The sequence below is a fragment of the Xiphophorus maculatus genome, chromosome 8 (genome assembly GCF_002775205.1).
Source record: "Xiphophorus maculatus strain JP 163 A chromosome 8, X_maculatus-5.0-male, whole genome shotgun sequence".
Taxonomy (NCBI): Eukaryota; Metazoa; Chordata; class Actinopteri; order Cyprinodontiformes; family Poeciliidae; genus Xiphophorus; species Xiphophorus maculatus.
In genome coordinates, this window is record NC_036450.1 from 10,320,899 (window position 1) to 10,348,763 (window position 27,865).

The 27,865-nt window shown below is 39.1% G+C and overlaps 2 protein-coding genes across 2 annotated transcripts; one reads left to right on the forward strand and one right to left on the reverse strand.

Annotated features, from left to right (window-relative positions):
• Positions 1-2,290: 2,290 nt before the first annotated feature.
• On the forward strand, positions 2,291-5,757 carry LOC102226660 (neurofilament light polypeptide-like). The gene is made up of 4 exons (XM_005803972.3): positions 2,291-3,419; positions 3,501-3,625; positions 4,555-4,982; positions 5,063-5,757. Exons 1-4 carry the CDS (start codon positions 2,379-2,381, stop codon positions 5,497-5,499), a joined length of 2,031 nt encoding a protein of 676 aa, XP_005804029.1. The 5' UTR covers positions 2,291-2,378; the 3' UTR covers positions 5,500-5,757.
• A 2,270-nt stretch (positions 5,758-8,027) lies between these two features.
• Positions 8,028-12,694, reverse strand: nefm (neurofilament medium). The gene is made up of 3 exons (XM_005803943.2): positions 11,463-12,694; positions 10,678-10,802; positions 8,028-10,592 (listed from the first exon to the last, which is right to left on the reverse strand). The coding sequence occupies exons 1-3, from the start codon at positions 12,519-12,521 to the stop codon at positions 8,900-8,902; spliced, it is 2,877 nt and encodes a 958-aa protein (XP_005804000.2). The 5' UTR covers positions 12,522-12,694; the 3' UTR covers positions 8,028-8,899.
• Between the last annotated feature and the right edge of the window lie 15,171 nt (positions 12,695-27,865).

The following is a 27,865-nucleotide window of genomic DNA, read 5'->3' on the forward strand; positions in this document are numbered from 1 at the left end:
AAACTTTTTTTTTCCTCTCTGTGATGAGGCTTGGATTGTTGTATATCTACCCATCCATCCATTTTCTTACACCCTTATTCCATTGGGAGTGGGAGGGGTGCTGGTGCCTACCTCTAGCTGTCAACAGGCGGGAGGCGGGGTGCACTCTGGAAAGGTCGGCAGTCCATCGCAAGGCAGGTTGTTGTATATAGGCACTTAATTTATTGCGTGTGGGCAAATCTTACTAACAGAGCTGTCTTCCTTCGTCACAAAACAGACAAACGGTGAGACGACAGCACTCTTAACAATCTGTCTCCGTAAATGTCAAAGTAAGGATACACTTTGAGCTTTGGATATTTGTAGCATATAATGCAAAAAACACCAAATTATATTATATTCCATTATTTGTATGCCAAATTCAGTTATTCACCTTAAATTGGCAACTTGGCTTGATTTTGGACTTGACCTGCTTGATCTGGACAGCAGTCAGAATTTTGAGAAAGGAGGATGGCATCTATACTCACCTGAACACTTCTGGGAGTTAGTAGAGAGTCTCTGACCCTAAGGAAGTGCTTGGGTGGTAAAGAAGCTGAAAAGAACCAAACAGAAGTTGGCAGCAGGCAGAAGCACATAAATTATAGTGTACCTTTTAGGTTTTCAGCCAAATTGTTTGGATATGCCTGACATATTCAGCAGAGAGTGAGAGCAATTAAGTATGAAGCAGCTAAAGTGACAAAAAACAGGAACAATAGGAAGTAAATCAAACCAGACATCAAGGAAAGGCATATTTCAAAATGAAGGAGGAAATAAAATTTACTCTAAAGAAAACCGTGACTGGAGACTAGATCATAGATCAGATTATCAAAGACTTAAACTACACTAAAAGTATAGAAAATTAACCTCCAAAAAGTCTAGTAAACCAAACCAACACATATATAGGCTTTGATCTAAACTATTCCAATGTAATTTTGTGTGTATGTTTAGACTTGGTGATCTACTGGAGTGTGATGATCTCGTATGTCTCTAGCAGCTTCTGACAGTTTGTTTGTGAAGGATCACTGTGTGTTTTGCTCCATCTATCATTCCAGTTGCCTTTGTTAGTGTATCCCTAACTGCAAAGAAAAGTATCCAAACGGGGCATTTTTTCAATAAGATCAAATTTGGGAAATACACTATTATTAATTGACCTTCCAACAGATTTTCCCATCTGAGCTGTGGATCTCTGGTTCAGGTTGTGACCTCAGGACATTTGATACATGTCTTCCTATCCTCTCTATTTGCTTGTTTCATGTCTGATAAATGTTGATGGGTCCACTGGTCCCACCAAAAACATCTTACGGGGGAAAAAAATGACAATAACATTGACTTCCTCCACAGTTAAGATGAGGCAATTGGTTGTACTATTTTTATTATTTATGGGTATGCTAGTAAAGGAGGCTGAATACACTTTTCATTTCATCTATCATTTTTGCTTTTACTTCAAAATTATAAATTACTTTGTGTTTGTGTACATACAATCCCAGTAACTTGTAGCAAAGCTTGTGGTTCTAAGTAGACATGTACAAATTACAGCTGAAAAGTTGACACACCTGATGAACAAGTTGAAAGATGACGTCTCTCTCAAGCTTTGGATTTTCTTAAGAGACAATTTGCCTTATTTAAACCTTAACATGCAGTTTAAGCAGAAGTATGTTTTATTAATAGTTGTAATAATGCTTTGCTTTCTTTATGCATCCATATTATTAACAATATGAATTCTGCTCTGGGACAAAAATGGGAAGAACCAACTTAGTCTTAAAAAATACATATACAATGAGTATTTTTGCTGCTTTCACTATGTCATCGTTTACCTTCTCTTTGTGAGGAACCTTAACAATGCATGTTTTTGAGGTCACAGCTGTAATTCTTGTCTCTACCAGAAGAAGGCAAACTGTCACGACTGATGCATCAGGAGAACCCATCTCCTTATGCAGTTTGTTTCTTCCATATTTTAGAAGAATATAAATAATGAAGACATCAAACAGCTGTTTGTGATGCTGTAAAGTCCAGTCTCAAGATTTCAGATAAATCTGGCTGTTACTTGAGTTTTTGTTTCTTTACCTAAAGAACCATAATGTGTTTACTGTCTAAAAAATGTAATACCAATTTCATAGGAGTCTTTCTCCTCCTATGCCTATAGCAGCTCTCTCTGATTTTATGCTACTGCAGTGAAAGCCTAGAGAGGCTGCATTGTCAGAGTTTGGAGAAAGTGCTTGCGTCAGACTCTGTCCTGCTATAAAAGCTCAGCCTGCCGCTGCAGCAAGCAGTCGGGGCTTAAAGCTGAGCCCTCTATACACCTCCCCACCCACACAGACACAAAGAGAAGAGGGAAGAGCAGCAAGTCCCTCCAACACTCAGCCATGAGTAGCATCGGATATGACCCCTACTATGCCTCCTCGTTGTACAAACACCTGTATGTGGAGCCCACCTCCCGGGTGGTGGTGAGAGGGAGGACCCATGCCGGCTACTCTTCCCGTGCATCCCCTCAATCTTCCTCCCGTCTGCAGTACTCCTCCCCCAGCCGGGTGTTGTTCTCCTCTTCCTCCCCGGCCTCTTCCTTGGAGCGGGAACTCAGCCAGGCAGCCCAGATCAGCTCCGACTTCCGAGCCGTACGCACCCAGGAGCGCAGCCAGCTGCAAGACCTGAACGACCGCTTTGCAGGCTTCATCGAGAGGGTGCGTGAGTTGGAGCAGCAGAACCGTGCTCTGGAGGCAGAGCTACTGCTGCTGAGGCAAAAGCATGCTGAGCCATCTCGTCTCAGAGCATTGTATGAGCAAGAGGCCAGAACTCTGAGAGCAGCTGTGGATGAAGCAAGGGCAGAGCAGCAGACTGTCCTTGGCCAGAGGGAGAGGCTGGAACAAACCCTGAATTCAATGCAGGGTCGTTATGAGGAGGAGATGTTGGCTCGGGAAGAGGCTGAGGGCAAGCTGATGGAGGCCCGTCGTGAGGCAGATGAGGCTGCCTTAGGAATGGCCGAGCTGGAGAAAGGTGTTGAAACCCTGCTGGACGAATTGACCTTCCTCAAAAGGATCCATGAGGGCGAGGTGGCTGAACTTCAGGCTCAGGTCCAGCTGGGGGTCCAGGTAGCAGTTGAATCTGAAGCTGCTGCTCCGGATCTGTCCGGTGCTCTCAGGGACATCCGATCCCAGTATGAGAGGCTGGCTGCAAGGAACATGCAGGCGGCTGAGGAGTGGTTTAGGGGGAAGGTGGGCTCTCTGACGGAGACTGTGGCTCAACACAGTAGTGCAGTTAAAAGCTCAAAGGATGAAGCAGGAGAGTACCGCCGTCAGCTGCAGGGCCGCATTCTGGAGATTGATGCATGCAGAGGCCTCAATGTATCCCTGGAGAAGCAGCTGCACGAGATGGAGGAGAAACAGAGTGCAGAGATAGCTGCTATGCATGTAAGTACAGGCATGCTGTAGTGTGATGCTTATGCAGATATTGTATTATATTTAAGGTACTCACCTTGCTTTTCTATTTAGGACACGATTGGAGAGTTGGAGAATGAGCTGAGGGGCACCAAACAGGAAATGGCACGCTACCTTAAGGAGTACCAAGACTTGCTGAATGTCAAAATGGCTTTGGATATCGAAATTGCAGCATACAGGTGAGATCTAAATACAGATGCATAGATCATCAGAGTGTTGATTAATCAAGTTAAAGTAGTCCTGGAAAACAAATGTCTATTTTTAACAGTTTCTCTCATTTAAAAGAGCAAATTCAAAACTTTGAAGACTCAATGTTCAACTTCTATCTTTGTGTAATAAGGGCCAACAGTACCGCAATTCAACTTGAAGTAAATAAATATTAATAAACACAATACATTATTTTAATAAATATGTAGAATTGTATATATTGAATAATAAATATCTCAAATTCTTTAAACATTTAATTAATTTAATAAATCATTAAATGTGAAAATAATTGCTTACAATTTTGATTTGTCATATTTTTAAAAAATAATTGTATGTACTATCTAAGGATTATTATGAATTTAATGAATTGGTCAGCCATATGTGTCAGTGAGTGGGCGGGGCTAGCCCTTCTATGGACAAAATGAGTAACTCAGTAACTGTACAGGTTAACTAACATTTGCTAGGTTCTATTTAATTTGACATAACGACTCTTTCAAAAAATGCATGAAATGAAACAATTATTGTCTAATATTAATAAGGTAGATGATGAACACATAAAAATTATTTTATTTTAAATTTTTCATTTTTTATTTTTTATTAAATATGTATACACAATAAGTTCTTAAGTATGTATTTATTCATGTATTTGAATTTCATTTACATCACATATATAAACACTGAACAAAATAATTTACTATTGAAAAAACTAATAATACATGCTTTTAAATTATACCATGAATCAATTCTAACAAGTAATATTTACATTTAGTTAGAAAATATTAAAAATCTTAGTTTCAATAATGACTAGAGACAACTGTCCTCTTTAATTATAGCACATGTAAACATTTATTTATTGACTTAATTGAATTTAGCCTCTTCCATGTTTTTTTGGCTGAAACAGGAAGCTTCTGGAAGGGGAGGAATCTCGCTTCAGTGTTGGGGTTCCTGGGGGCGTGGCCTCCCTCTACAGCCACAGTATGGCGACACCCTCCTTTGCCCGGCCCATGCTCTTTAGTCTGAGCTCTGGTACCTCGTATCTGATGACCTCCCGCCTGCTCAGCTCCAGCACTACTGAGGGGATAATTTCTGCCAGCCACGCCCAGCAAGCAGAGGCCAGCCCTCCTGCAGAAGAAGAGGAGGAGGAAGAGGAGGTTGAGGAGGTAAAGGAAGAAGAGGAGGATAAGCAGGAAGAAGAGGAGGGTGTAGAGGAACAGAAAGAAGAAGAAGAGGAAGAGGAGCAGGAGGAGAAAGAAGAGGGAGGAGAGCAGGAGGAGGAGAAAGGAGAAGAAGAAGGGAAGGAGGAAGATGAAGAGGCTAAAGAGGAAGAAGGTTAGTGCTTTTATTTTCAATATTTATAAACTCAATAATTAAGACTATGAATAATTTGAAAACTTAATGCGTTTTTTCAGGTGATGATGGAGAGGAGCAAAAGGAAGATGTTGAACAGGCTGAGGGAGAGAAGGAAGAGAAAGATGAAGGAGGAGAAGCAGAGGTCAAAGCAGAAACACAAGAGGAGGAAAAAACAGAAGCAACTGAGGATGAAGATGAAAAGGCCAAAGATGAAGAAATAGAGAAGGGAGAATCTAAAGAGAGTGAAGAGAAAGAGGAAAAGGAAGAATCAAAAAAGAGTGAAGAGAAAGAGGAAAAGGAAGAATCAAAAAAGAGTGACGAGAAGGAGAAAAAAGAATCTAAAAAGAGTGAAGAGAAGGCTGATGCCAAGAAGGAGGACAAACCTGATGTCAAAGAAGCTGCTCCAAAGAAAGATGCTACCAAAAAGGAGAAAGTTGAAGGAAAAACAGCCAAGCCCGAGCCTGCTGAAGATAAAAGCACAACAGGTAAAAAGTGAATTCTTTGGTTGCGACAGTGAAACTCTCTGCTCATTAATCAGATAAGACGCTGGCAATGCTGCTTGGTAACATGGTGCTCAATAAAACAGTCTGATAGCCATTTACAGCAACAAGTCAATCTAAACTGCTTCCCAATATCAAGAATAAACCATTAAAGTCTGACCGCACAGTTCCTCATGTCTGTAAGATGTATAACTGCTGAATGCTAACTTGAGTGTTTGTGTTTTGGGTGAATAAATAAAGATATGCCTCTTGAAGCCACATGTGTGGGTTATTTTTTCCTCTCTTTTCAAATTTTGAACTTCCACAACCATCAGAACTCCTTCATTTAAGTACATTTCTGTTAGTATCTTTCAGATCATCAGTTACAATATATGTTAAAAATGCATTTTAAAATGGTGAAACTTCCTGTTTTAATGAGACAAAATATCTGAGCTCCAATTATAAAAAAAAGACACCCAGGTTTTGAGTTATTGGTGACTCTTTGAAAACTTAAAGTTGGAAGATTAGGTCAAGCTGATGACGCTCCATTGTGATGAAAAATCTGAAAGCCTTTTTGCTATAGCTGGTTAAGTTGGTAACCACTTACGTATCCTACAAAGGTGACAGAGATAAATTGTTTTTTAAATCACTTAATACTCTTAAACTATACATAAGACACAAATATAGCAAAAGTCACTACTTAACTAAAATGAAAGCAAAAATTCTTATTTCTAGAAGTAGAATTCTGTTGTGACATTGTAAGCAGTCAATATTACTCACTTGTATAAAACAGATGTCTTGTCATTGAACTGACTAATATGCCAACAACTAGTCAATTTCCCAAAGTAGCATACACAAGGCTTATTGGAAACCCTGTTCTATAAATCTCAAAGCTGCTGTCACATTTGAAATAGATTACTGTATAGAGATCCTAGAATTTGTTTTGGGTACAATTAAGACAAAAGTATTGTGTTTGCAAAAAATGTGTAACACGTCTAAGCAAATTAGGTTAATGGGAAAAATTGTTTTTTTTATTTTCTAATCAAGTTTTGTTGGGAGGAAAAACACGTACTCCATTTAGAACTAATACATCAGAGTAGAGCTGAGATAAGTTCAGACTTATCCCATGTTAAAAAGTCTCATCACTTTTTGAGAGACTTTTTACAGAAAAAGCATTAGCAGTTAGTGTTATTGCTATTTACTATCCCTACAAACTATCATCAGGTTTGAGTCAAATGACTATTTACGGAGAGTTTTTATTTTTATTTTTGTACAATTAAGCTTGTGATTAATGTGATTCCTACAAAAGCCTATGTCTTTTGTAGGAATTGCCTCCAGTGTAAAACATACCACTACAAAAAGAGAAAAGCTGATGGTATAGGTCCTTATTAAATTGAATTGCTTAGTTTAAAAATAACATTATGACCAATAAAATGTCTTACTTGCAGTAGACGATTAAATTAAAGCCATATCAGAAAAGATACATCATACCTACTGTCCAAGATGGTTGTGGTAGTGTATTGATCTAGGGATGATTTACTTCTTCTGGACCTGTTCTACTTGCTGCAATTAACGATGCATTGCTTTTCAGTCTTTACCACAATATGCTGAAGAATATCCATCCACCAATTAATTCACTCTAGCTCACCCAACTATGACAAGAAAAAGAAATTTAGGAATCCAATTGAGATGCTATGCCCTTGGAAGCATTAACGGCCTTCCAAGGGCCGTTTATGCTGGAAAAACCCTGTAATGAGTCTGAATTAAAACAATTATGCAAAGAAAAGTGGGCCAAAATGTATCCACTGATATTAAAGACCAATAGCCATTTATTCCAATTGCAAAAGCTTGATATCAATTACTGTTGCCAAGTGTGGTACAAATCCTTTTTCTGTTAAGGGGGCAATTATATTTTTTATGTAGAGCCAAGTTGGTTTGTACATCTGTTATCCATAGAATGTGAAATCAACTATTGTAAATTGCTACTCTTACGTACTTAGCTTACATTTCCCTGATAATAATTTGTTTGTTACTCTGAAACTTACATGCATGACACAAAGCAAAGAAACAATTAAACTCTATGTTATAAACTTTTATAGTCTGTTATGTACTAGTAGCCATCTATTGATTTATTTAAAAAAAAACAAGTCTGCTGTATCAATGATGTCTACTTATGCATTAATATGAATAGACTGCAGCACTCTTAATCAGATAGGCAACACAAGGTTGCCTTTGTGGTTTTTTTTGTTTTTTTTAAACACAGTCTTACACACTTTTTGCTGACTAATGTGTGGACATTTACCTTCCCTGTCATCAAATCAATCATGTCTTATTGGGCTTATTTTTATACTTACAGAAAAAAATAGTCCTTCATATATCTAAAAATAACCAATAAAGCTTCATTTAAAGTCATTCTTTATATTAAAATGAAGAGTAAAAGAGTAAAGTATTTATTATATGAAATAGAAACCATTTCCAAAATATCTGGAGGATAGGTTTATTCAAACATAACCCAGTATGACTGCAAAAATGACAAGAGACGATGTTTTGGTTTTGTTATGATATTTATTGAGCAAAGGCTGCTGGGAAGTAGTTCAAGATGAGTAAAGTTATGGGACTGCAAACAGTAGCACCTCATTTATTTCTGTAATTAAATTCAAGTTCATTCTATGCATACAAGGATGCACAATTACATTTGTCTAAGTTGCTCTCAGGTAAACATAACAGACAGTGATAAAAAGCATGTTTAAGGCTAGGAGTTTTCTCAGATTTGTTAAGCTGTCATTGCTTCAGTTATTGGATGTATACTGGTATGGTTATGTGTTTCTCCAACTCATGTTTCGCATTTATTGTTTGTTACTGTTTCTGGCTCAGATGGCATCTTCACAAGTCAAGTAAGGCTTCTTCAGTAGAGTGCATGTCTGCGCCGAGGACCCTCCACCTGCCCAAACCCACCCCCACTACTTTAACTCAAAAATCTCCTCAACAGTCTCATGTTAAGTTATCTCTTTAAAGTGCATTTCTACCAAACAAACAGATAAGAGAGGAAAGTACTCCACTCTTCTGAGCTAGCATGCAGATACCCCATCCCTTCTTCCTACTCCTGGGATCACCTTATAAAAGCAGAAAGAACCTAAAAGAGGATAAAATGTCTCAGTCGCTTGCTCTTCGCTGCATCAGCGGCGAAGCTCGCTTAAAGCTTTCACTCAACATGCAGGTTTGAAGTTTGTCATGTTTTATTTTGGCTTCTCTCTATAATTTGCTTTTAGTGTGGTTTCGTTACATCGCTCTAGCTGTATGTATTTCATTGTTACGTTAGTTCTTTGTGGATTGCTTATGTTCTCTCCTCTAGCTTATGCCCCTCTCACGATTGCCCCCTCCTCTCCTTCTACTTTAGCTACGCCGTCCGGAGTCTGCTCATTCGGCTTCTGCCACTTGCTTGACAGACTGGGTAGACTGCTTCTCTGTCTTCTTGGTGGACACAAGCTTCTCCTGTAGCACCTCCTCCACCTCTTTCACTGTTTCTGTCACTGTGATGGATTTTGTGACGTGCTTGGATCCATCTTCTCCAGTGGTGATTGTCTCCACGGTTTTAGTGATCACCACTTTCTGGCTGCCATCTTCCTTAACAGGGCTCTCATCTACACCGTTAGCAATCACATCTGCATCTTTCTTCTCCTTTTCTTCTGGGCTACTCTTCTCCACCTCGCCATTCATGGCAACATCTTTCTTTTCTACCATTTTATCTTCTGTTGAATCACTCTTCTTTTCAGATTTGTCGTCTTTGGGAGCCTCAGCTTTGGTGGTGTCAGACTTGGGGGACTCAGATTTGGGGGAGCTAGGCTTTAGGGATTCTGCCTTGGGTGAGCTTTCTTTGGGTGATTCAGGCTTTGGAGAAACAGACTTGGGGGACTCAGCTTTAGGAGACTCTGGTTTTGGAGATTCGGATTTAGGAGAACCTGGTTTGGGTGATTCAGACTTGGGAGATCCTGGTTTGGGTGATTCAGACTTGGGAGATCCGGGTTTGGGTGATTCAGACTTGGGAGATCCTGGTTTGGGTGATTCAGACTTGGGAGAACTTGGTTTGGGTGATTCAGACTTGGGAGAACTTGCTTTAGGTGATTCAGACTTGGGAGAACCAGGTTTAGGTGATTCAGACTTGGGAGAACCAGGTTTAGGTGATTCAGACTTGGGAGAACCAGGTTTTGGGGATTCAGACTTTGGGGAACCTGCCACTGGAGATTCAGACTTAGGGGACTTTGATCCCTCTGGTTTTGGGGCTTCTTCCTTGCTGGCCTCAGTTTTTGAAGCTTCTGACTTTGGAACAGCTTTTTCTGTTTTATCTGCTTTCTCATCTTTTACCTCCTTTTCATCTTCCTCTTTATCCTTCTCTGCTTCATCTTTTTCTTCCTTCTCATCTACACTCTTTGATGCTTTATCATCTGCACTCTCTTCTTCTTTTTCAGCACCTTCCTCTTCGGCTCCGGCCTCCTCCTCTTCTCCTGCACTACCTTCTTTTTCTCCACCTTTCTCTTTGTCAGGAGAAGCTTTGGACTCTGGAGCTTTGGAGCACAACACTGTTTCCTCAACTTCTTCCTCTTCTCCTCCTTCTCTGCCCTCTTCATTACCTTCCTCTGCCTCACCCCCCTTTTCTTCTTCATCTTCTCCCTCCTCTTCTTCCTCCTCCTTTTCTCCTTCATCACCTTCACCCTCACCTTCTTCTCCCTCATCGTCACCTTTTTCCTCCTCATCCTCATCCTTAGAAGGAGCACTAGCACTAACTTTGGCTTTGGTGGCAGCTACAACTTCCTCTTCTTCTGCTGCCTCTTCCTCAGCATCCTGCTCTTCCTCTCCCCCCTCCTCTTCCCCTTCTTCCTCCTCGCCTCCTTCTCCTGGTGTAGCGGAGAGCTCCTGTGCTATCTCTGCCAGAGCCTCATCAATGTCCACCTTATCATCCTCCACCCGTGTCTCCTCGATGATCTCCTCCACAAACTTGTGTTTGACTTTCAGCTTTGAGGCCTCAGATTTAGGTTTGGAGATTTTACTAGAAGTAACAGCCTGGCGATATGGGAAGCTGCTGAAGTGGGTCTCCTCTCCCTCAAGGAGTTTCCTGGTTAGAAACAGAGTCCATTTATTGATCATTTAGTTTGAGTAAGTCCAATGAAACAATTAGGAGTAATGTTTCAATACTTTACCTGTATGCAGCAATTTCAATATCCAGGGCCATCTTGACATTCAGCAGGTCCTGATACTCACGGAGATGACGAGCCATCTCCCATTTGGTGCTCTTCAGTTCATTGTCCAGCTGGTGGATTGTCTCCTAAGAAAAAAAAACAGAGAAAAATCAACTTATTTAGAATGACAGCACTATTCTCTTATGCGCAACCTGTTGTGTATCTGGGACTTTCTCAATTTTCTGTCTGAGCTTCCACTGCAGTAAAACTCCTTCTACTTTTGCCTTGGCTGAGGGTGTTGGTCTAATATATTCTGACGCAATTCAGCATTCTAGAGATGCTGAGCCTCTGTTTCAAGGGTAGCCTCCGCCACCCCCACCCTCTTCCAAACTCTGAGCGGTGTGATGCAAGGACATAACCAATGAAGGCATCGATCCATGCCTCTGACTCAGCAAGAGAGAAGGGAGGGGGAAAGAGCGTGCACTGCAGTCTGCCTTTAACCATCTGGAAATCTCCCAAGCTCATAAAGAAATAGGAAAGTCCCGCAGTCATAATGCAGCGGAAAAAACAATTTAACATGTCTGATATATTACAATTTTGATATCGTTGTGTGGGGAAATTATTTTTGTTTAAATGTATCAAATAACAAATGCGTCATCATGACAAAACAGTGAATATTAAATTACTCCAAAACATAATATTTTATCACACACACACATTAAGACAGTTCCTCACATTTCAAAATAAGTATCTATATTTCCTTCCATGTTATTCTCTAAATAACTAAGTTCGGAGTGTCTCCCTACCTGTAGGCTGGCCAGATCGCTGTTGTGTCGATCTTCAATATCATTTAGCTGTCGCTCCAGGGAGTCCTTCATCCCGCGGACGGACTCCAGCTCCACTGTCTTCGCCTGCAGCTGGCGCCTGTAGTCGGCAATCTCGTCCCGGGCGGACTTAATTGCGTCCTTGTTCTGCTCCGCAGCCTCCGTGAGCTTGGCATAGCGGCACATGAACCAACTCTCCACCTGCTGGAGATTCTGGTTGGAGTGGCCTTCCAACTCGGTGCGTATTTCCCGCAGAGCCTCTGTGATGTCGGTCTTCTGGAGGTCCTTCCTCTCCACGGTTACCTGGGATGCCTGGATCTGGGCGATGAGGTCGCCCACCTCCTCCTCGTGGTTGTTGCGAATGAAGGCGATTTCGTCTTGCAGCGACTGAACTTTCTTGTCTAACTCGGACTTCACCAACTCCGAATCACCTGTGTCTTTCTTCAGGACGCGAATTATGGCCTCCGTCTCCTCGCGGATTCGAGCCTCCTCCTCGAAGCGGTCCCTGAGCCGCTGGATGTCCTCCTCGATGTGCTCAGTGTCGAGTTGGATCTGCGCCTTGTCGCGGTGGATCTGCTCCAGAACGGTGCGCAGCTCTTTCAGCTCCTGGTCGTAGAGATCGTCCAGCTGATTGCGGGACACCTGCTTCTGCCGCAGCGCCTGGATCTCAGCCTCGATCTGCTTGTTCTGCTGCTCCAGGTAGTGCACCTTGTCGATGTACACAACAAACCGGTCGTTGAGCCCCTGAAGTTGTTCTTTTTCATTAGATCGTTTGTAGTCACCGTTAAGGATCGAGGTTTGACTGTAATCAACACTGTCGGCGGAACTCAGCACAGCTGAGCTGTAAGCCCGGGGAGCTGGTGCGTTCACGGTCCTCTTGTAGGATGCGGTCATGGTGGAGCCCGGGCTTGTCCGGGACCAGGACTGGGAACGAAAACCGCTTGAGGGGGTGCCGCTGGGGCGGCCGTAGCCGTAACTGGTTGTTCTTGTATCCATAACTCTCCTGAAGGGACTTCCTATCGTGTCCACCGGGTAACTCATCCGGTCAGACTAAAGTAGAAGATGCACACGGGAATGAAAGGAGACAGTGCTGGCGGTGCAGAGGCGTGTGGGTGTAAATGTGTGTGTGCGCGCAGGTGAGGGGTGTATGGCTTTCACAGCGACTGAGAGAGCCCCCGTCTTCTCCTTATATACCGAAGCTTCTGCCGCTAACAGGGCATGTCCAAGCAGTTTTGTTTCGTCCTATGAAGGAAGGGAGGGGATAGAAAGGAGCGTCAGCTGATGGTCCTGGGACCCTGCTCAGCCTGAACCACGTGGCTCAGATGAGCTACGTGGGTGTGGGATTTAGAATAAACTTAGAGACAATGAGGTGATGTGTCTACTTACGTTCTATCCAAGTTATAATTGCTTACTCGTTCCGATCATTTCAGCACCACAGACAGCAACAGTCAGCTGTCAGTCGATTCCCCGCTGAGGGAAACAGCAGCATTTCCGTATCACAGAATATTGACAACAAAAGAGCACTCCATCACAGCTTTGCGATTCTGCTGACTACTGCTGAGCCAAGGTCTGCAAGCAACTCTGCTTCATTTATCTTGTTAGTTCAGTGACTCAAATCAAGGTTAGGCGAACATATCTACAGTTTTTATGTGGTGTGCAGCTGTATTCAACCCCCCTGAATTACTAACTTTCACGACAATTACAGTTGCAACTGGTTTGGGCATAAATAGTTTACACTTAGTCAATATTGATAAGGCATATCTGTAGACAGCATTGTTCACATTTCACCACAGATTCTGGATTCTGTTTTGACCAATATTTAGCTCCATCTCTCTTGTCATTAGCAGACTTCCTTGTATCAGGTGAGAAAAAGTCTTCCCACAGCATAATCTTGCTGATATTACGTTTTACCTTGGATATGATGTCCTCTGACTGTGCAGACCAAGGTTATGAGCAATTCAACATTCAAATTGCACTAGAAGCAAATGAAGTGAAGCACATATTGTTTGTGGCCATTTTTAGGCTTACCAGTAAGAAGACAGGCTGCTGCATTCTGCACTAATTGCAGATGATTAATAATTTCTGATCTATACCGAAGTATAATGAATTACTGTAGCCGTGATAATATTTAAGCATTAATTTTATTCTCTAGATCCATGTGAGGGGTACCATGTTTTATGTAGCCTTTTATTTATCTGCTAATCTAAGGTGGTAAGCCTGATTTAATAACAGAGCTCACCAGCTCTTCAATTTTAAAACCTCCATTAAAGGCCACAAGAAATGTTTCTCTACCAGATGAACACTGAAATATCACACACACACACTCATCCGTCTCTTCTATGTTAAAAACATCATGTCCAACCTTTGTACCAGGGGTAACCATGGAATTGATATTAACCCCCCCACGCCACACTTCCTTTTAAGTTGTGTTGTCTGAGAGTTTTCTCTGAAGGCTTGGCCTCATTAGCCGATTATTGATCACCATCACTCTTGATGCCTTTGTTCATTATTTAGTCACTTGGATCAATGTGAAACCATTAGTAGTTGTTAGAGGTAAGGTGTTGATGGTATTTCTATATGTTTGTTGTGTAATTTTTTCTAAATCAGCCAAATGGGAAAATACTTCCTGAGACATTGTTTAATAAATGTTTCCCAAGAATTATACAGATTTTGAGATTTGAGTTAGTGCTTTCCCCCCCCCCAAATAGAGCAAAGACAATCTGCATTCCATTGCTGTTCGCTCATTGGAATTCCCCTGGGATCTTTCAAGAAGCACAACTAATGCATCAAGGTTAGCCAATTTTAGCTCCAGAGACAAGAAGGCAGACAATGAGAGAGAGTGAGCTAAAATACAAAGAGAGAGAGATGGACACAGTGACTTCCTCACCGTATGTGTACCTTTTTAAAGCTGTGATACCTGTAGTAAATTACTACACTTCACCAACAAGCCACTCTGTTGCTGATGTTGCAGTGTCCTTTGCCTTTGTCCCATGACTTGCTTTTCTTTTGTAGGATTTCAGTTCTAGTTCAGCTTTTCATGTAGGATCTATTAAGGGCAGTGGTTGCGTGATGAACATGATGTACTGAGGGTGTGTGGGTACACAACAGTTCTAGGCTTCGGCGCATTGCAGGAGTGTTGAAGTGTTTTAAAAAGGCAATGCAGCAGAAACAAGCTCGAACAGCTAAGACAAGCCCATTCTAGCCGGTGTCAGTCCGTCCCAGCCTGTAACCTGCAGATGCACATCCACAGGGGTAGAGAGGCTATTGATCCTCTGAATGGGGTCAAGGCCAAGTATTGCTGGGATAGGAAATATATGTATTCACATTTGTAGGCGTCAAAGTCAACATGACCTCATCGCCACTTCGTATACTGTTCTGAACAGCATATCAGGTCCAGATATTGATATATTGACATAAGGTTTTAGACAGTAAATTAATTAAACAATATCAAGCTAACAAAAAAGGTTATACAATATATCATGTAAACTTTCAGTGTAAAAAATAAGCTCTTCCCGTATTCTTTTCTACATTAAGCTCATTTTTATTTGGTTTAATTAATTTAAAGTTTTGATATAAAACGTACACAGCTTGATAAAAGGCTCTGAAAAGCTATTTGTGGTGTTTCCACTGTTGGCTGCTGGTTTTAGCTATGTCTTAAACATATTCAGGAGCAGAAATGGAATGATGCGACTCAGTGGAGAGGAAGAAGGACACATTGATAAAGGCGTAAATAAAACAGGATTGAAGCAGCTCAGTGCTTCCTTTTGACCTCATGGGGGCTAACATCTCTTTATATGTGCAAATGTGTTTAGAGAGAATTAAATAGGCAAGTCAGTAATGATATTAGTACAAAAGCTGCATCAAACTGCCTTTCGCTTATATTTCTCAGCACACATAACTGTGTGTGATGCCCAGTCTGTTAAACCACAGTCTTATTTTACCTGCAGTCATTATGCAGGTGTCCTTCACCACAGAGTAGGTTATTGTGCCCAGACTGTAACTACTGTCTTCAGGTATTATTGCACCTAAGGCTGAGAGTAAAGAGTAATAGCATGAGGCAGACAAAGAAAGTGGGTAACACTTTATTTGACGGGTTGTGAATAAGACTGACATGACACTGTCATAAACATGACATAACACCTGTCGTGAACATGAGTAAGTCTTCATGAACTATTAAACTTGATTAAATTATTAAACTTTAAAAATTATGTAGCTTTATGTTATTCAAGCTAATGTTTAATCCGTAATACTTTTATAACAAATGTATGTCAGATCATGATTTCTTGGTTAATGTCAAGTTGTCATAGCAAAGACATTTTGAATAATGTCAACTTTGCATTAAAAGTGTCCTAATTTACCAAATGACACTTTATGACAACAGTCATAAATATTCATGAAGACTTACTCATGTTCATGACAGGTGTTATGTCATGTGTATGATGGTGTCATGGCAGTCTTATTCACAACCCATCAAATAACGTGTTACCAGAAAGTGTTTATAATCTTAAGGTTAACTCATCCAATCCTTCAGGTTATATGCATAACTTTGTTTACATAATTAAGAGCCAGTTTTAATTAGTGGCTCCAGAAACGTACTTATTTGACTAATTTACACAATCATTGCATTTCTAAACAGTACTGCATCAAATACTTCTGTTTTCATACTCTTGGATCTTGCCATGAGTTTAAGTATGTACTCCTTTAAAATTAATAATTTTCTTCTTTTCTTTTTAAAAAAAAATATTTTACAATAATCTTTAATGTATTTCTTCTCCTATGTATTGTTTTAGCGTTTCTCCTTTTGTACAGGATAGTCATAATTTCAGCCTCTAAAATCAAACTGAAAGTAACCTAATAAACTTGATAAAATATGTCTAGTGATTAATAATGTGTAATTATGGCTTCATTAAGTTTTTGTACAGTCTAAAATAACTTTACAGATGTTCATGGCTGTGAAACAAATATGTAAACTCCAACACTTTATGCATTATGACCCCAAAGACTGAACATTTCAGCTGACATTAGAAGAGAAACCAGTAAATGCCAATACTGTTCACTTTTCCTATTTAGTTACTTGAAAGCTAGCTCCTTTACTTGCTGATTAGGCTAATCGACAACAATGTGGTGCAACACATTCACACTGAATTTGCATATTAATATCATTAAGCAGATGCCAAGTGATCCAGAACTTCTTGTGTATGGAGGGCTGGCTCAGCATGCAGGATATAGACTGCATCTGGGCTGCAGGTGAGTTGAAAAATTGCAGCTGCCATATGTGTGACCTTTTCCCATCGTCAATAAGAATGTAGTACATAAATTTGAAAATTGAACTATAGAAAGTTTGAGATTTCTTCAATTACTATGTTTAATGCATAAAAAGAGTGTGTAAAATGCCTAACTAAAGCTGGTAAAAAAAAAAGTATATTTATTAAAAAAAAAACATTTTATTTTCTGAAATACAAAGAGTTTGATTAAATTTTTTATAAAGTACAACATACTGTTTAAACGCTGCATTTGTATGAATGCAACATTAATTTTGCCTATAAACTTTGTAATATGCTTCAGATGTCCAAACATCCCAAATTGATTCTTCTTTATAATTATACTGTTACGCAAGATTCAATACTTTGAATAATTTGTTGTAACATAAAAAGTCATCCAAAAACTGTCTACAAATATTATTATTTTAAATAAAAGTTAAAAGAAAATTGAACTTTTATTCAGTGAACTGATTTGTAAAACAGTGTTTTGCTACTTGTGCAGTGAAAAACTATTTCATCACGGTCATTTAAAGGGCTAAGGTTTTCTTGGTTTTCTGAGATGGATTGGTTGGACTTGTGAGGGCAACAGGATCAGGTGGTGAGGTGTGGCAGCCTGTGGCAGGTTGTAGATATCTGTATGGGGTGATGATAGTGGGTGGCCTGAAGGCAGTGATGTCATTGAATACATCAACAGTGGAAGGGGGGAGTAAAAGAAGGAAAGGAAGGGAGGGGTTGCACTGCGATCTGCAGTTTATCTGCAATGCATCAGTAGGTCCTCTCTGCCTCCCCCACCTCAGAGAGTGAGCAGATGTAGATGGCTCTATTTCTTATATGTGATCCACTGTGGACGTCTCAGTAGCAAGAGAAATCTGATTCTTGATTTGTGTGTTTGTTGAAGATGGCTGGCCAAACTCCAAGCCGTGTTACCGCAGACACATATTGATTGCAAACGCATGCACACACATATACAAAAGGGCTCAGCCAAATGGGGTTTAACAACAACTATGCAGATGATTTATTGTTAGGACTGGCTGTTATTAATCAGCTGGGTTAATATTCTAAAATCAATAATGGAAATATGTAGGAAATAAAGACGATTGAGGGTATACCTCCATACAAATCACCTGCTCATTTACATTCACTTGTCGGCCATAACTGTAAATCCCCCAGCTCTGCCTGTTTTGTGGTTTTCTTCACCAGCCAGGTAAAAGAGCGTCTATAGGGGAGTCTCAGGTGCTTCACTTGCACTACGCGGTGTGGCATGGATTGTCAAAGCAGCCCATGCAACTGAGCCATACAGCACCATTCTAGAAGCTCCTTTAGTTCTAGGTTCATAGAATAATGTTATGGTACGGTTAGTGTGTCACATAACACGGTCCATTGACTGGAAAAACATAAAACATCACTCCTTGTGACAAGCACAAGACATGCTAATGCGTATGTATTTGTTGCCACAGTAGTATAAATACATTGTTAGGTGTTTACGTTTGATTTGGGACAACGTAGCATCAAAACTCCACCTCCTTGAGTTTCATTCTCAACTTGTATTTAAAGGGGAGATTACAAACTGCACACCGGTTTTTAAATTGTGTTACTAGGCCAGGAAAATCTGGAGTAATGCTAAAATATTTAAACCATCTTTTTATTCAGAATATCAGGAAGCAGATCAAACAGAGATATGAATGCAATTAAACCCATTTTCTGTTTTAATGCAGTTAAAATTAGAGGTGGATTCTAAACAGAAGGACATGAGGATGAGGAAAGTTCTGGAAGAACTCATGGCTGGGCAAAACAGGAATGCAACACACACACACACACACACAAATAAAGCGAGTGCTTAATATATACCACTCACTGAAAGGTGACACTAAATTTAACATTTTCTATCACTGAATTAAACATGTAGATCAGAGAAAACGTTTTCCTTGTGGCCATCCCACAAGTTGTGCAGTCCTACTGCCCAATACCACATCATAAACTGCCAATGTGTAGGGCTACTTTAGACTGATGTAGAGCTTGAGGTGCTGCAGTGGTGCAGGGAGTAAAGCCTGCAGCCCAAATAATGGGTAGAATCCCAACCTTTGCTGCATGTCTTCCTTTTCTCTCATATCCCACTTTTATTTCTGACAACTGTCAAATAAAGGTCACTAGAGAAAAACCTTTAAAAAACAGTTGTAGATCTGGTTTTATTTTAATTAAGTAAATGTTATCAGCACATAAAATTATGTTTATGTAAATCCCTCACATTCTAATGATCCTCCACAATCAACTGTTTGTCCAATTTTAGAGCAGATTCTCCATCTGTCAGTTTACTGAGCAAATGAAAACCTAATCTGAAATCCAAAAACATATGATACAAATTTATTTCCTTGTGTCTCGGCGATGAATGAAAATAATAATGTTATTTAATCTGCAATTGATTCTGCTGTTTGCACCTTATGCAGTATTTGTTGCCACAAATAAATGACTTTGGAGTCTAGCCTGGTAATCACAGTGTTTACTCTAGTCATGCATTATCTAAATGGATGGTCTGACTTGTAGCAAAGCCACCATCAGTTACTCTGAAAGCTTTCTGCTTCTGCTGTGTGTTAAATGTATTGCACACTTAATGGTCACACAACAGTACCATGTTCAGCAGGACCTTGAATTGTTACTTGACATCAGGTAGCCGTTGTAAACAGTGATGTCCTTGTGGGATTTGGTAAAGTTGTCTTTTTTGATTTTTCTTTTGAGCTCTTTTGTCTGGCATTTTGCAGGCATTAAACATGGGAGTGCTAGTGAAGTGGACTTATTTCACATAAAGAATCATGTAAAAAACTGATTGTAGTGTTTTACACAACATTTAATTTTGACAGTGAAGCAACAACAGAAGAAATCCATATGGGGCATTTCTTTGTAGAATGTTTGTATATTAATCCATTTCTTCCCATGTCTGTATTAAATTTCTGGGTATGTGCATATGAGACCGTGGTTCTGAAATGGATGTCAGCAGGTATTATGTGACTGTGTAAGTTGTCAATATGTCCTAGCACCAATGTCATCTGAAGAAATTTGTTTACGCATGTTAGTTTGTAAATAGACGCATGCAGCACACCCGCAGACGTATATCTGTATGTTGGATGTGGTTGTTTAGGCCTGAGACAGACACATGGTCCACATAATATCAGTGTTTTTTGTTTTTTTTTCTGTCTACACACGTTTTGACCAAAATTTTCCCTCTCAACTAACTGTCAAGCCAATTTTAGCAGCTTTCTCTCAGGAGTAACCAACATCTTCTTACCACAAGCCCAGCACATTAAACTGCATCATCCCACTGAGGGTGATCACCTGAGACGCCATAGTTATTGCATCTTCCTTAAAGAAAATCTGCCTGACTCAGGCACAAATTTCTCTTTATAGTTTAATTGAGTCAGGTACCTGGTGGGTCAGCCATAGGGTGCCAACTACTATAAAAATGATATGAAAGATACAGTCCTGTGAAGATGGCAACCCAGATATCAAGAAATCTTTCTGTTAATCCAGCCTTCTTTCCTGTTATCACTACTAGTGTTACAGATTTTCTCAACAATGTTAACTGGAAGATACTTTCTGGTGTTTAATGTCATCCAATTACATACCAGTCATCCACAGTCCCCAGAAGTCAGGTACTTATAATTTTGCAAAGTCATGCATCACCTTTTTCTCCTGCTACCCCTGCAGTCCTTCCTCCACTGTCTTTGCCCATACACAAGCAGTTTTGCAGTCTCTTATTTATGTCTCTATGACCTCCTAAATCATGTATTGGACATTTTAATGTTATACCCCTCCGTGAATTGTCTCCATGCACTTCCTCGGAAAATTACTTCAGTGCGTATTTTCTGTTGCACCCCCACTGCGAGAGAAACCTGAGAGAAAGATAAAGACTTTTAATGACACTTGCACGTGTAACTGCAGCAAAGACTGGGCACGTCTGCCTCATAGCCAAGCACGAGTCATTGAACATTCTCTTTGAGTTGAGGTCACAACAACAATGAAAATCATTCAGATCAAATCCACAGTCACACAGAAATCAGTATAAATTGCCAAAAGCATATTCTCACCGCATCTAAAAGATTTTGCTACAAGAACAAGATTAGATAATTATACTCTAATTTTATTTAATTTTGGCTGACCAACTATCAGGAGCATCTTTGGTCCACTGGCAAACTTTAAATCAAACTGTCGACCTTTTTTTGAGCCAATGATCATGTTTACTGCATCAAAGTGAGCAACACGTCATTTTACTTCAGATCAGCATTTTGAAATCACTTGTCCTTATTACACTAACGACTAATCTTTTCTCAGAATGTATGATGTTATGCTGAATCATTCTGGGTGCAACTGATCAATTATTCTTCATCTGTTCCAACAAATTTAATGCCTGTCAGAGAAAATACATTCACTAAGACCATAGAAGGATGGGGTATATTCACTTGAGAGATTTTACAAAGGCTAAAACAAGCAGGAACGAAGTTAAAAACCTGGAAGTCTGAGTCGTATCTTTGACTCAGGTTTTAAAAGATCTTCAGCAGCAATTACCAGTTATGAAAGAGATAAGCTGTGATATGCTGAGACCTCTGTACGGTTTGGCTGACATTGCTCCCCAGTGACTTGTGGAAAACAAGGACACTGCCTGAAAAAGGTTTGCTGTCAAGTATTGGTAAAAAGAGAAGGCATCAAACCTCATATTTAAAAAGCAGTGATGAAAAACATGACAAGGTTTTCATATATTTCTAGAAAGGTTATGAGGGTTTACCTGTCTTAAATATAGATGATTTATGGTGGAGTTTCTGCATTATCCAAATGATGTTCTTAACCAGAATCTGACACAAATATGAAACTGAAAGAACCTTTTGAGTTAAAGCAATGAAGCCTGTGTGTATGCCTTCTGTATGTCTGGTTCCCTTCAGTATTTCTCAGACCTGTCAGGGGTTTGCCGTAGAGGCTGATTGAGGTGCAGAGAGGAAAGTGGAGTCATGCTGCAGAGGCTGAGCTGCAGAATCATGATCCAGCTGAAAGAGCGGGGATGTAAGGGTGAGGAGGGGTGATTCAGGAAAAGAGGAATAGAAGTAGGTAGGGAGAACATTGTGTTGTGTGTGCTTTTGGGATGTTAACTATCAGTCTAAACCTTGTTATGTAACTGTATCTGTTGCTGCAGAGAAAACACTGATGCAGTGAAGGTGTGGTTTGTCATTTTCATTCTGACCTTGTAATTACTGCTCATCTGTTTATTGAACTTTCAAAGTCGTTGTGTAGTGCAATTTGGATAAGAGAGAAAGAGTTTTATATGACGAGGTCTGACTCTATTAACTGCATGAAGCAGCTAATAATAATAGTATGTTTTAGATAATTGTTTTTCCAGTGTTCTTTCGTTTTATTATTTCCTTAGAATTTAGTGGAAAAACCTTTTAAGATGTATGACTTGAGTCCAACATCTTGGGTATTCTCCTACAACGCCTTTGTGGTCAGCTAACCCTCCACGTCAGCCACATACGAGGCTGATGTGGAGCATCAAGGCAGCATCAGATGCCCGCTTTTATGATGCATAGATCCCTGTAGTGATCTATGCACTACTCACTCCCTGCAGTAGTCCATAGATCAGAAGCGGAGCTCTGCTCACTTCATTATTTGAAAATGAGCACTTTTGGTCAGCTGGTTTTAGCACTGTACAATGGCTGCTGGAAAAGCAAAGCATCTTGTTTTGTTGGTTGCAATGAACATCATGTTCTGGAAAAAGGTTATTGGAAACTGCAAAATTTAAAATAACTACCTCAATTTTGCAAAAAACATGCTTCAAAATGTTTTCCGCTGAAAAAGAGTGAGTACTCTAAAGGGGACATGGAAACACATTTGTCAAATAAGTTCTGTGGTCGCAACTCCCATCTAATGGTGGGTCTATGCCTTAACAGAGGCATAAAACTAAAAAATTTCTAAATCTAAACCTCCAGCACAGAAAGGAGGACTGGGGTGGCCGTCTGAAGGCACTCCAGGTTGGGAGGGGAATGGTGGAACGCTCCCATCCACCGGTTCGTCTGTCGGCAATCTCACAGCTACATTGCCAAAGAAAATTGTAGTTTGCGCTAATCACTCCCTAAAAATGCATGAAAAGGATGGGTTGTTATCCTAATAGAAATTACTTGTAGACGTTTGAAGCCTTACATCAGGTTTCTGTTTGAGGTTTGCTCCTTTTTGCTGCTTCTCTTTGAAGTTAAAGTTCCATATTTTTCAACATGATCAAATTCCACTTTTCTCTGATCCCACAACTACTCACACTTTCATTGTGAACTGTGCATTGTAATTATTTTTTACACTTTGGAGTCCAGATTTAATATTTATATATTCACTGCACCTTTAATCCTCATTTCTACAGCTTTATTGATTATCAGCTTCTCTTTGCAAAGTGTAGTTTTATAAGAGCAGCAAGCCAAGTGACACATTGCAGCAGAATATAATGTGACTTGTACTTACAGCTTAGTGTTTCATAGTTCTCTACCGTTTTTTCTGTTATCTTATTGAAAATTCAAAAGCTTTATTATCAGCTTACTTGGAGTAAGGCTCTTACTATGAGCAGTGCTGCAGTAGGGTCACGGTTGAGTAAGCCGTCTCTTTGGTTTGGGTCATGAAACTCAGAGTCAAGCAACCTCTGCAATTGCATGGCAGTGGCTACGGGTAATTCTACATATTTCATGAGATTGATGCAGCCTGGAGAAAATTGCTGTACTCTGGCAAAATGTGTATTTTCATGTGTGTCTGTTTTAGACAGGCCTGCTTCGATATGCTACAAACTCTTTAAATAACATCTGATATCACTTTTAAAAAAAAAAGACTCAGTCAAAATTAAGAAGTGTTGATTTCCTTCCATCTAATTCCTTTTGCTGATCCACAGTCAAAGGTAGCACTTTTTCTCTTTGGGGATAGATCAGAAGGTTCTAGGCCTGCCGGGATATTTTTTTCTTGCAGGAAGTACTGTGAAAATCTCCAAAAGAAAACATCTAGCGTGTATCCTTAGCAGATGTCTGAACCACATCACAGGACTTTCCAAAATAGGGAGAAGCAGTAATTCTGAGGTCTCCACAGCTAAGCATTGCCTTCCTCCTAAGGGTGTTTTTTTCAGTAGTTTGGGATCCTAGTCTTTGAGCCATGACTTAGTTGTCATGGCTATAGGTGAGGTTTGGACCTCTGGTAGAAATTACTCAGCTACTTCTTCACTGAGATGGCATATAGCAATCATTCCTGAAAGTGAATCTCTATTTTTTAACCAATCAGAACTGATAGACAAGACATCATGATGCTTTAATCTTGAGGCAGAGATTCACCAATCACCCAGGAGACAATGCATTGGTGTATGTACATAACTACCATTAAAAGGCATGATGAGAGTAGATCGGCATGAAGGAGATCAATACACATTGGTAACAAGCTAAGAAGTGCACTGAGAACTTGGGGACAATTCTGAATTTTTGTTATGCAAGGACTGAATGACCTCTAAAAGAGAATGCAGCCCGCTATAGTGTTAATGCAATCCCTTAAAAAGGCCTAGAAGGAGACCGTCATAACTTTGCAAGAAAATAAAAATTTAACATCTGCACCACAACCTGGTAAAAAAAAACAACAACTAATTAATCTTTTTGAATTGCATATTTGCTTGCCCCTTCTGTTTTGACAGTGATAGGCATTTATGTTTGCATTTATTACAGCTTTCCAAGCGATAAAATTGTCAAATAAATGGTGCAGCAGAATATCTAAAAAAGCATGACAAGAGATTTGGATTTTCCTTTGAGAGACTCATGCTATACTCTCAGAACACCCTCAGTGAGAGAAAAACAAAAGGAAACTGTCAGAAGCTGACATTCTCCCCTGGCTGACTTACTCTGATGGCTCTGATGTGCTAAAATGCTTCGTCTCAGCCACATGGGGCAAAACTTCATCAGCATATTGGGTTTCCTCTGAGGTTGGAGAGGTAGATGAAAAGACTGCAGTGTAAAAGATGTGAAGTACTTTTCATAAAGCATAAAGTTTCTTTTCTAAACATAGCCACAAAACTTTTACATCTTTTTTCTTCTATTTTACTCTTGTCCCTGTTTGTACTAACTCTTCAAAGACAAATGATGTTATTTAAATGTAGGTTGCACTGTAGTATAGCAGTTAACTCTCCTCTCTGCAGTGAAATGGCCTCCAGTTCCAATCTTGGCTCATCTGCCCATTGTGTTGTATTACAATCTCAAACTTCAGTGTTCATTACTGAGCTTTTGTATGAGAGAAACTAATACAAAGTCCTTTACATTCTCTAAGATAATTTGTCTTTTATTTAATATCTTGTATTAGAGTAGAATTGATTTGCACACAATGTTCTGTTTTTTTGTTTTGTTCTATTTTGTTTTTGTTTTGGTACGACAATTTGAAATGCCCATGTTATTTCCACTGTTTCATGTGTTTCACAGTTATAATCCATTTTAGGTGTATGTTCCAAATAAAATCCCCAAAAAGCAAGTAGAGTTTGTACGTCAAGGTGACTAAATGTGAAATGGTTCAAAAGGAATACTTTTGCAAGGGACTATAATTCCTCGTAATTAATATATGTTTTTCAATAAAACTTTTTGTACTGTGCAATGTATACATTGCGTTTGTGTGTGTTTAGCACTCATTTGCTTTGTCCCATCTTGCATTACGCACGTTTACATTTCCCTTATTGTTGGAGCCTATTAAGAATTAGATTAATTTATTTTTTTGCTAAATTATTAATGTTACATGCCCTGACTGGCGACCTGTCCAGGGTGTACCCCGCCTCTCGCCCGAAACTTTAGCTGGAGATAGGCACCAGCTGACATTCCCCATTATGGACAAGGGTGTACAGAAAATGGATGGATGGATATATTAATGTTACAGATCTAAGGTTATGTGAATGGTAGATCTATTGTTGTTTGTTTATTTATTTGTTTGTTTGTTTGTTTGTTGTGCTTAGACCCTCCTCCTAGTCAGTTAGCCTCCTGCTGTGATTAACAAGCAGAAGCAGCTGCTGTAGTTAATCTGATTGTTTGGTGAAGGAGTGAGGAGTGAAACAGTTTTTCTAGCACCCATTAACATAATTAAGTCAACTTGGAGAATATTTCTGTTATTTTTATAAGTAAAGAAAACACACCTTTTGAAATCAAAAAACTCTCCGCGAGTGCATTTTATTTTTTCAGTGAGTCGAAAACCTCCAGTTATTTGTTTTGTCTTACATTGTGTGTGAATTGTGAGACAGTTATTTTTTTGTTTTTAAGCATATGCACTGACTGATGGCACTTTTTAAATTTTGTTGTTCTTGTGACAATGACAATAAAGATCTATCTATCTATCTATCTATCTATCTATCTATCTATCTATCTATCTATCTATCTATCTATCTATCTATCTATCTATCTATCTATCTATCTATCTATCTATCTATCTATCTATCTATCTATCCTCTTAAAATCTGCTCTGGCATTTTTTGATTTTTGGGAATTTATTATGTTGCAACAGTAGCCTTAACACTTATAGTTCCAACCTGAAGTCACTAAGAGGCTGAGCTATATGTATCTCATCAATATTTAGAAACACACATTAAATCAGGTTTCAAGTAGCGTATTACTCATACCACTGAATCACTTGGGATAACAATGGGCTTATTTTAGCTTGTGTTGTGTGGTGAACTTAATAGTTTACATACCACTGTCACATCCAAGTTGCTCTGCTTTTCTTTTGTAAATTGTTGCAGAATTTGATATGATCCATCAGATTGACACATTGTATTGTTGCTACACTGCAATGGACTAAAGATACAGAAACAACATTAATATGTAGCTTTACTTTAATCAATCTTTTTACATCAGTTAATGATGTTACTTCTTTTAATTTCCCTTTTCGAATAACACAGTATTTTTAATTGAGTTGAATTACTCAAACATTGAGGAGACATAAATGTCTTCTAGAACTTTTATGCTTAAACTTTTTAAAATTTGTATTAAGAGCATAATTTTTTAACAGAATGTTCAATTCTCTGATTATGCTGCTTAAAAAGAAATATTTGAGTGGGACATATGAAACTGTACCAAACCAGAAGATGAAAATGTGAAATTGAGTGACAGAAAAGACCAGAAATATATGCCAATGACTGAATATTTTAGCACACTATTGTAGGATTAAAGGAGACATAATTTCTCAAAGATAAATCTCAACCCAGTACCTTCTTTGATATTTTTCATTATTCTGAATGTTAACAATTTATGTAACATCAACCCTATTAAAAGCCAAGTATGTGCAAAAAAAACAGCCAAATTTAGTAAACGTAGCCAATTATGCCAACAAGAGCAGTGAAATTAAGCTAGACGTGTGTTGATTGCTGCAAAAAATACATGGTTTTTCTGCATGACGCTAAGTGACTCTTAAGTGGGTAGTGGGGCTGTGTGTACATATTTGATTCTGGATTAGAGAAAATCAACATTCAACATAAAATCAAAACTTTTGAAGCTGATTATTTCTTTACAAATCTTTGAAACTTGTTTTTTTAGGTTCTTTCTGAAAGCAGAGTAATTTAAATCCATTATTAAAATGAAAAATTTATATCATATCCATGTCTGATTATTTAAGCATCTGACTGAAACTGTAGCTACATATTTTCTGTACAGTATCTTATATAATATAACTAGATTTAACAAGTAGTAGAGTAAGACAAGTCCTTAACAATTTGTATTCAGTTAATCCACAATCCACGCTAACCTTTTTAGGGAGCAAATAGGGAGGATATTGATTATTAGTCTAAGTAGAAACATTCAATTTAGAAAACAAAATGCAAGAAATAAAAGTAAGGCAATAAGTACTTTTAAAAACTGTATTTATTGCAGCAAAAACAAGCTTTCACAGTTATACAGTGATCTACTGCTCTATTACATTGCTTTATTTTTGTTAGTGTTATTAGTGTTTCCCATATTTTCCAATATTTTTGACAGATAATCAAAATATTTGGAGTGAAGATTAACTTTATATTGTGATCAAAGTGTGTTTGGATGATAAAACCAACTCATCAGAAAGAAACTGTTAAAACAGGATAATCAGTTTTTGCTTGCAGTGACATTTTACATGCTG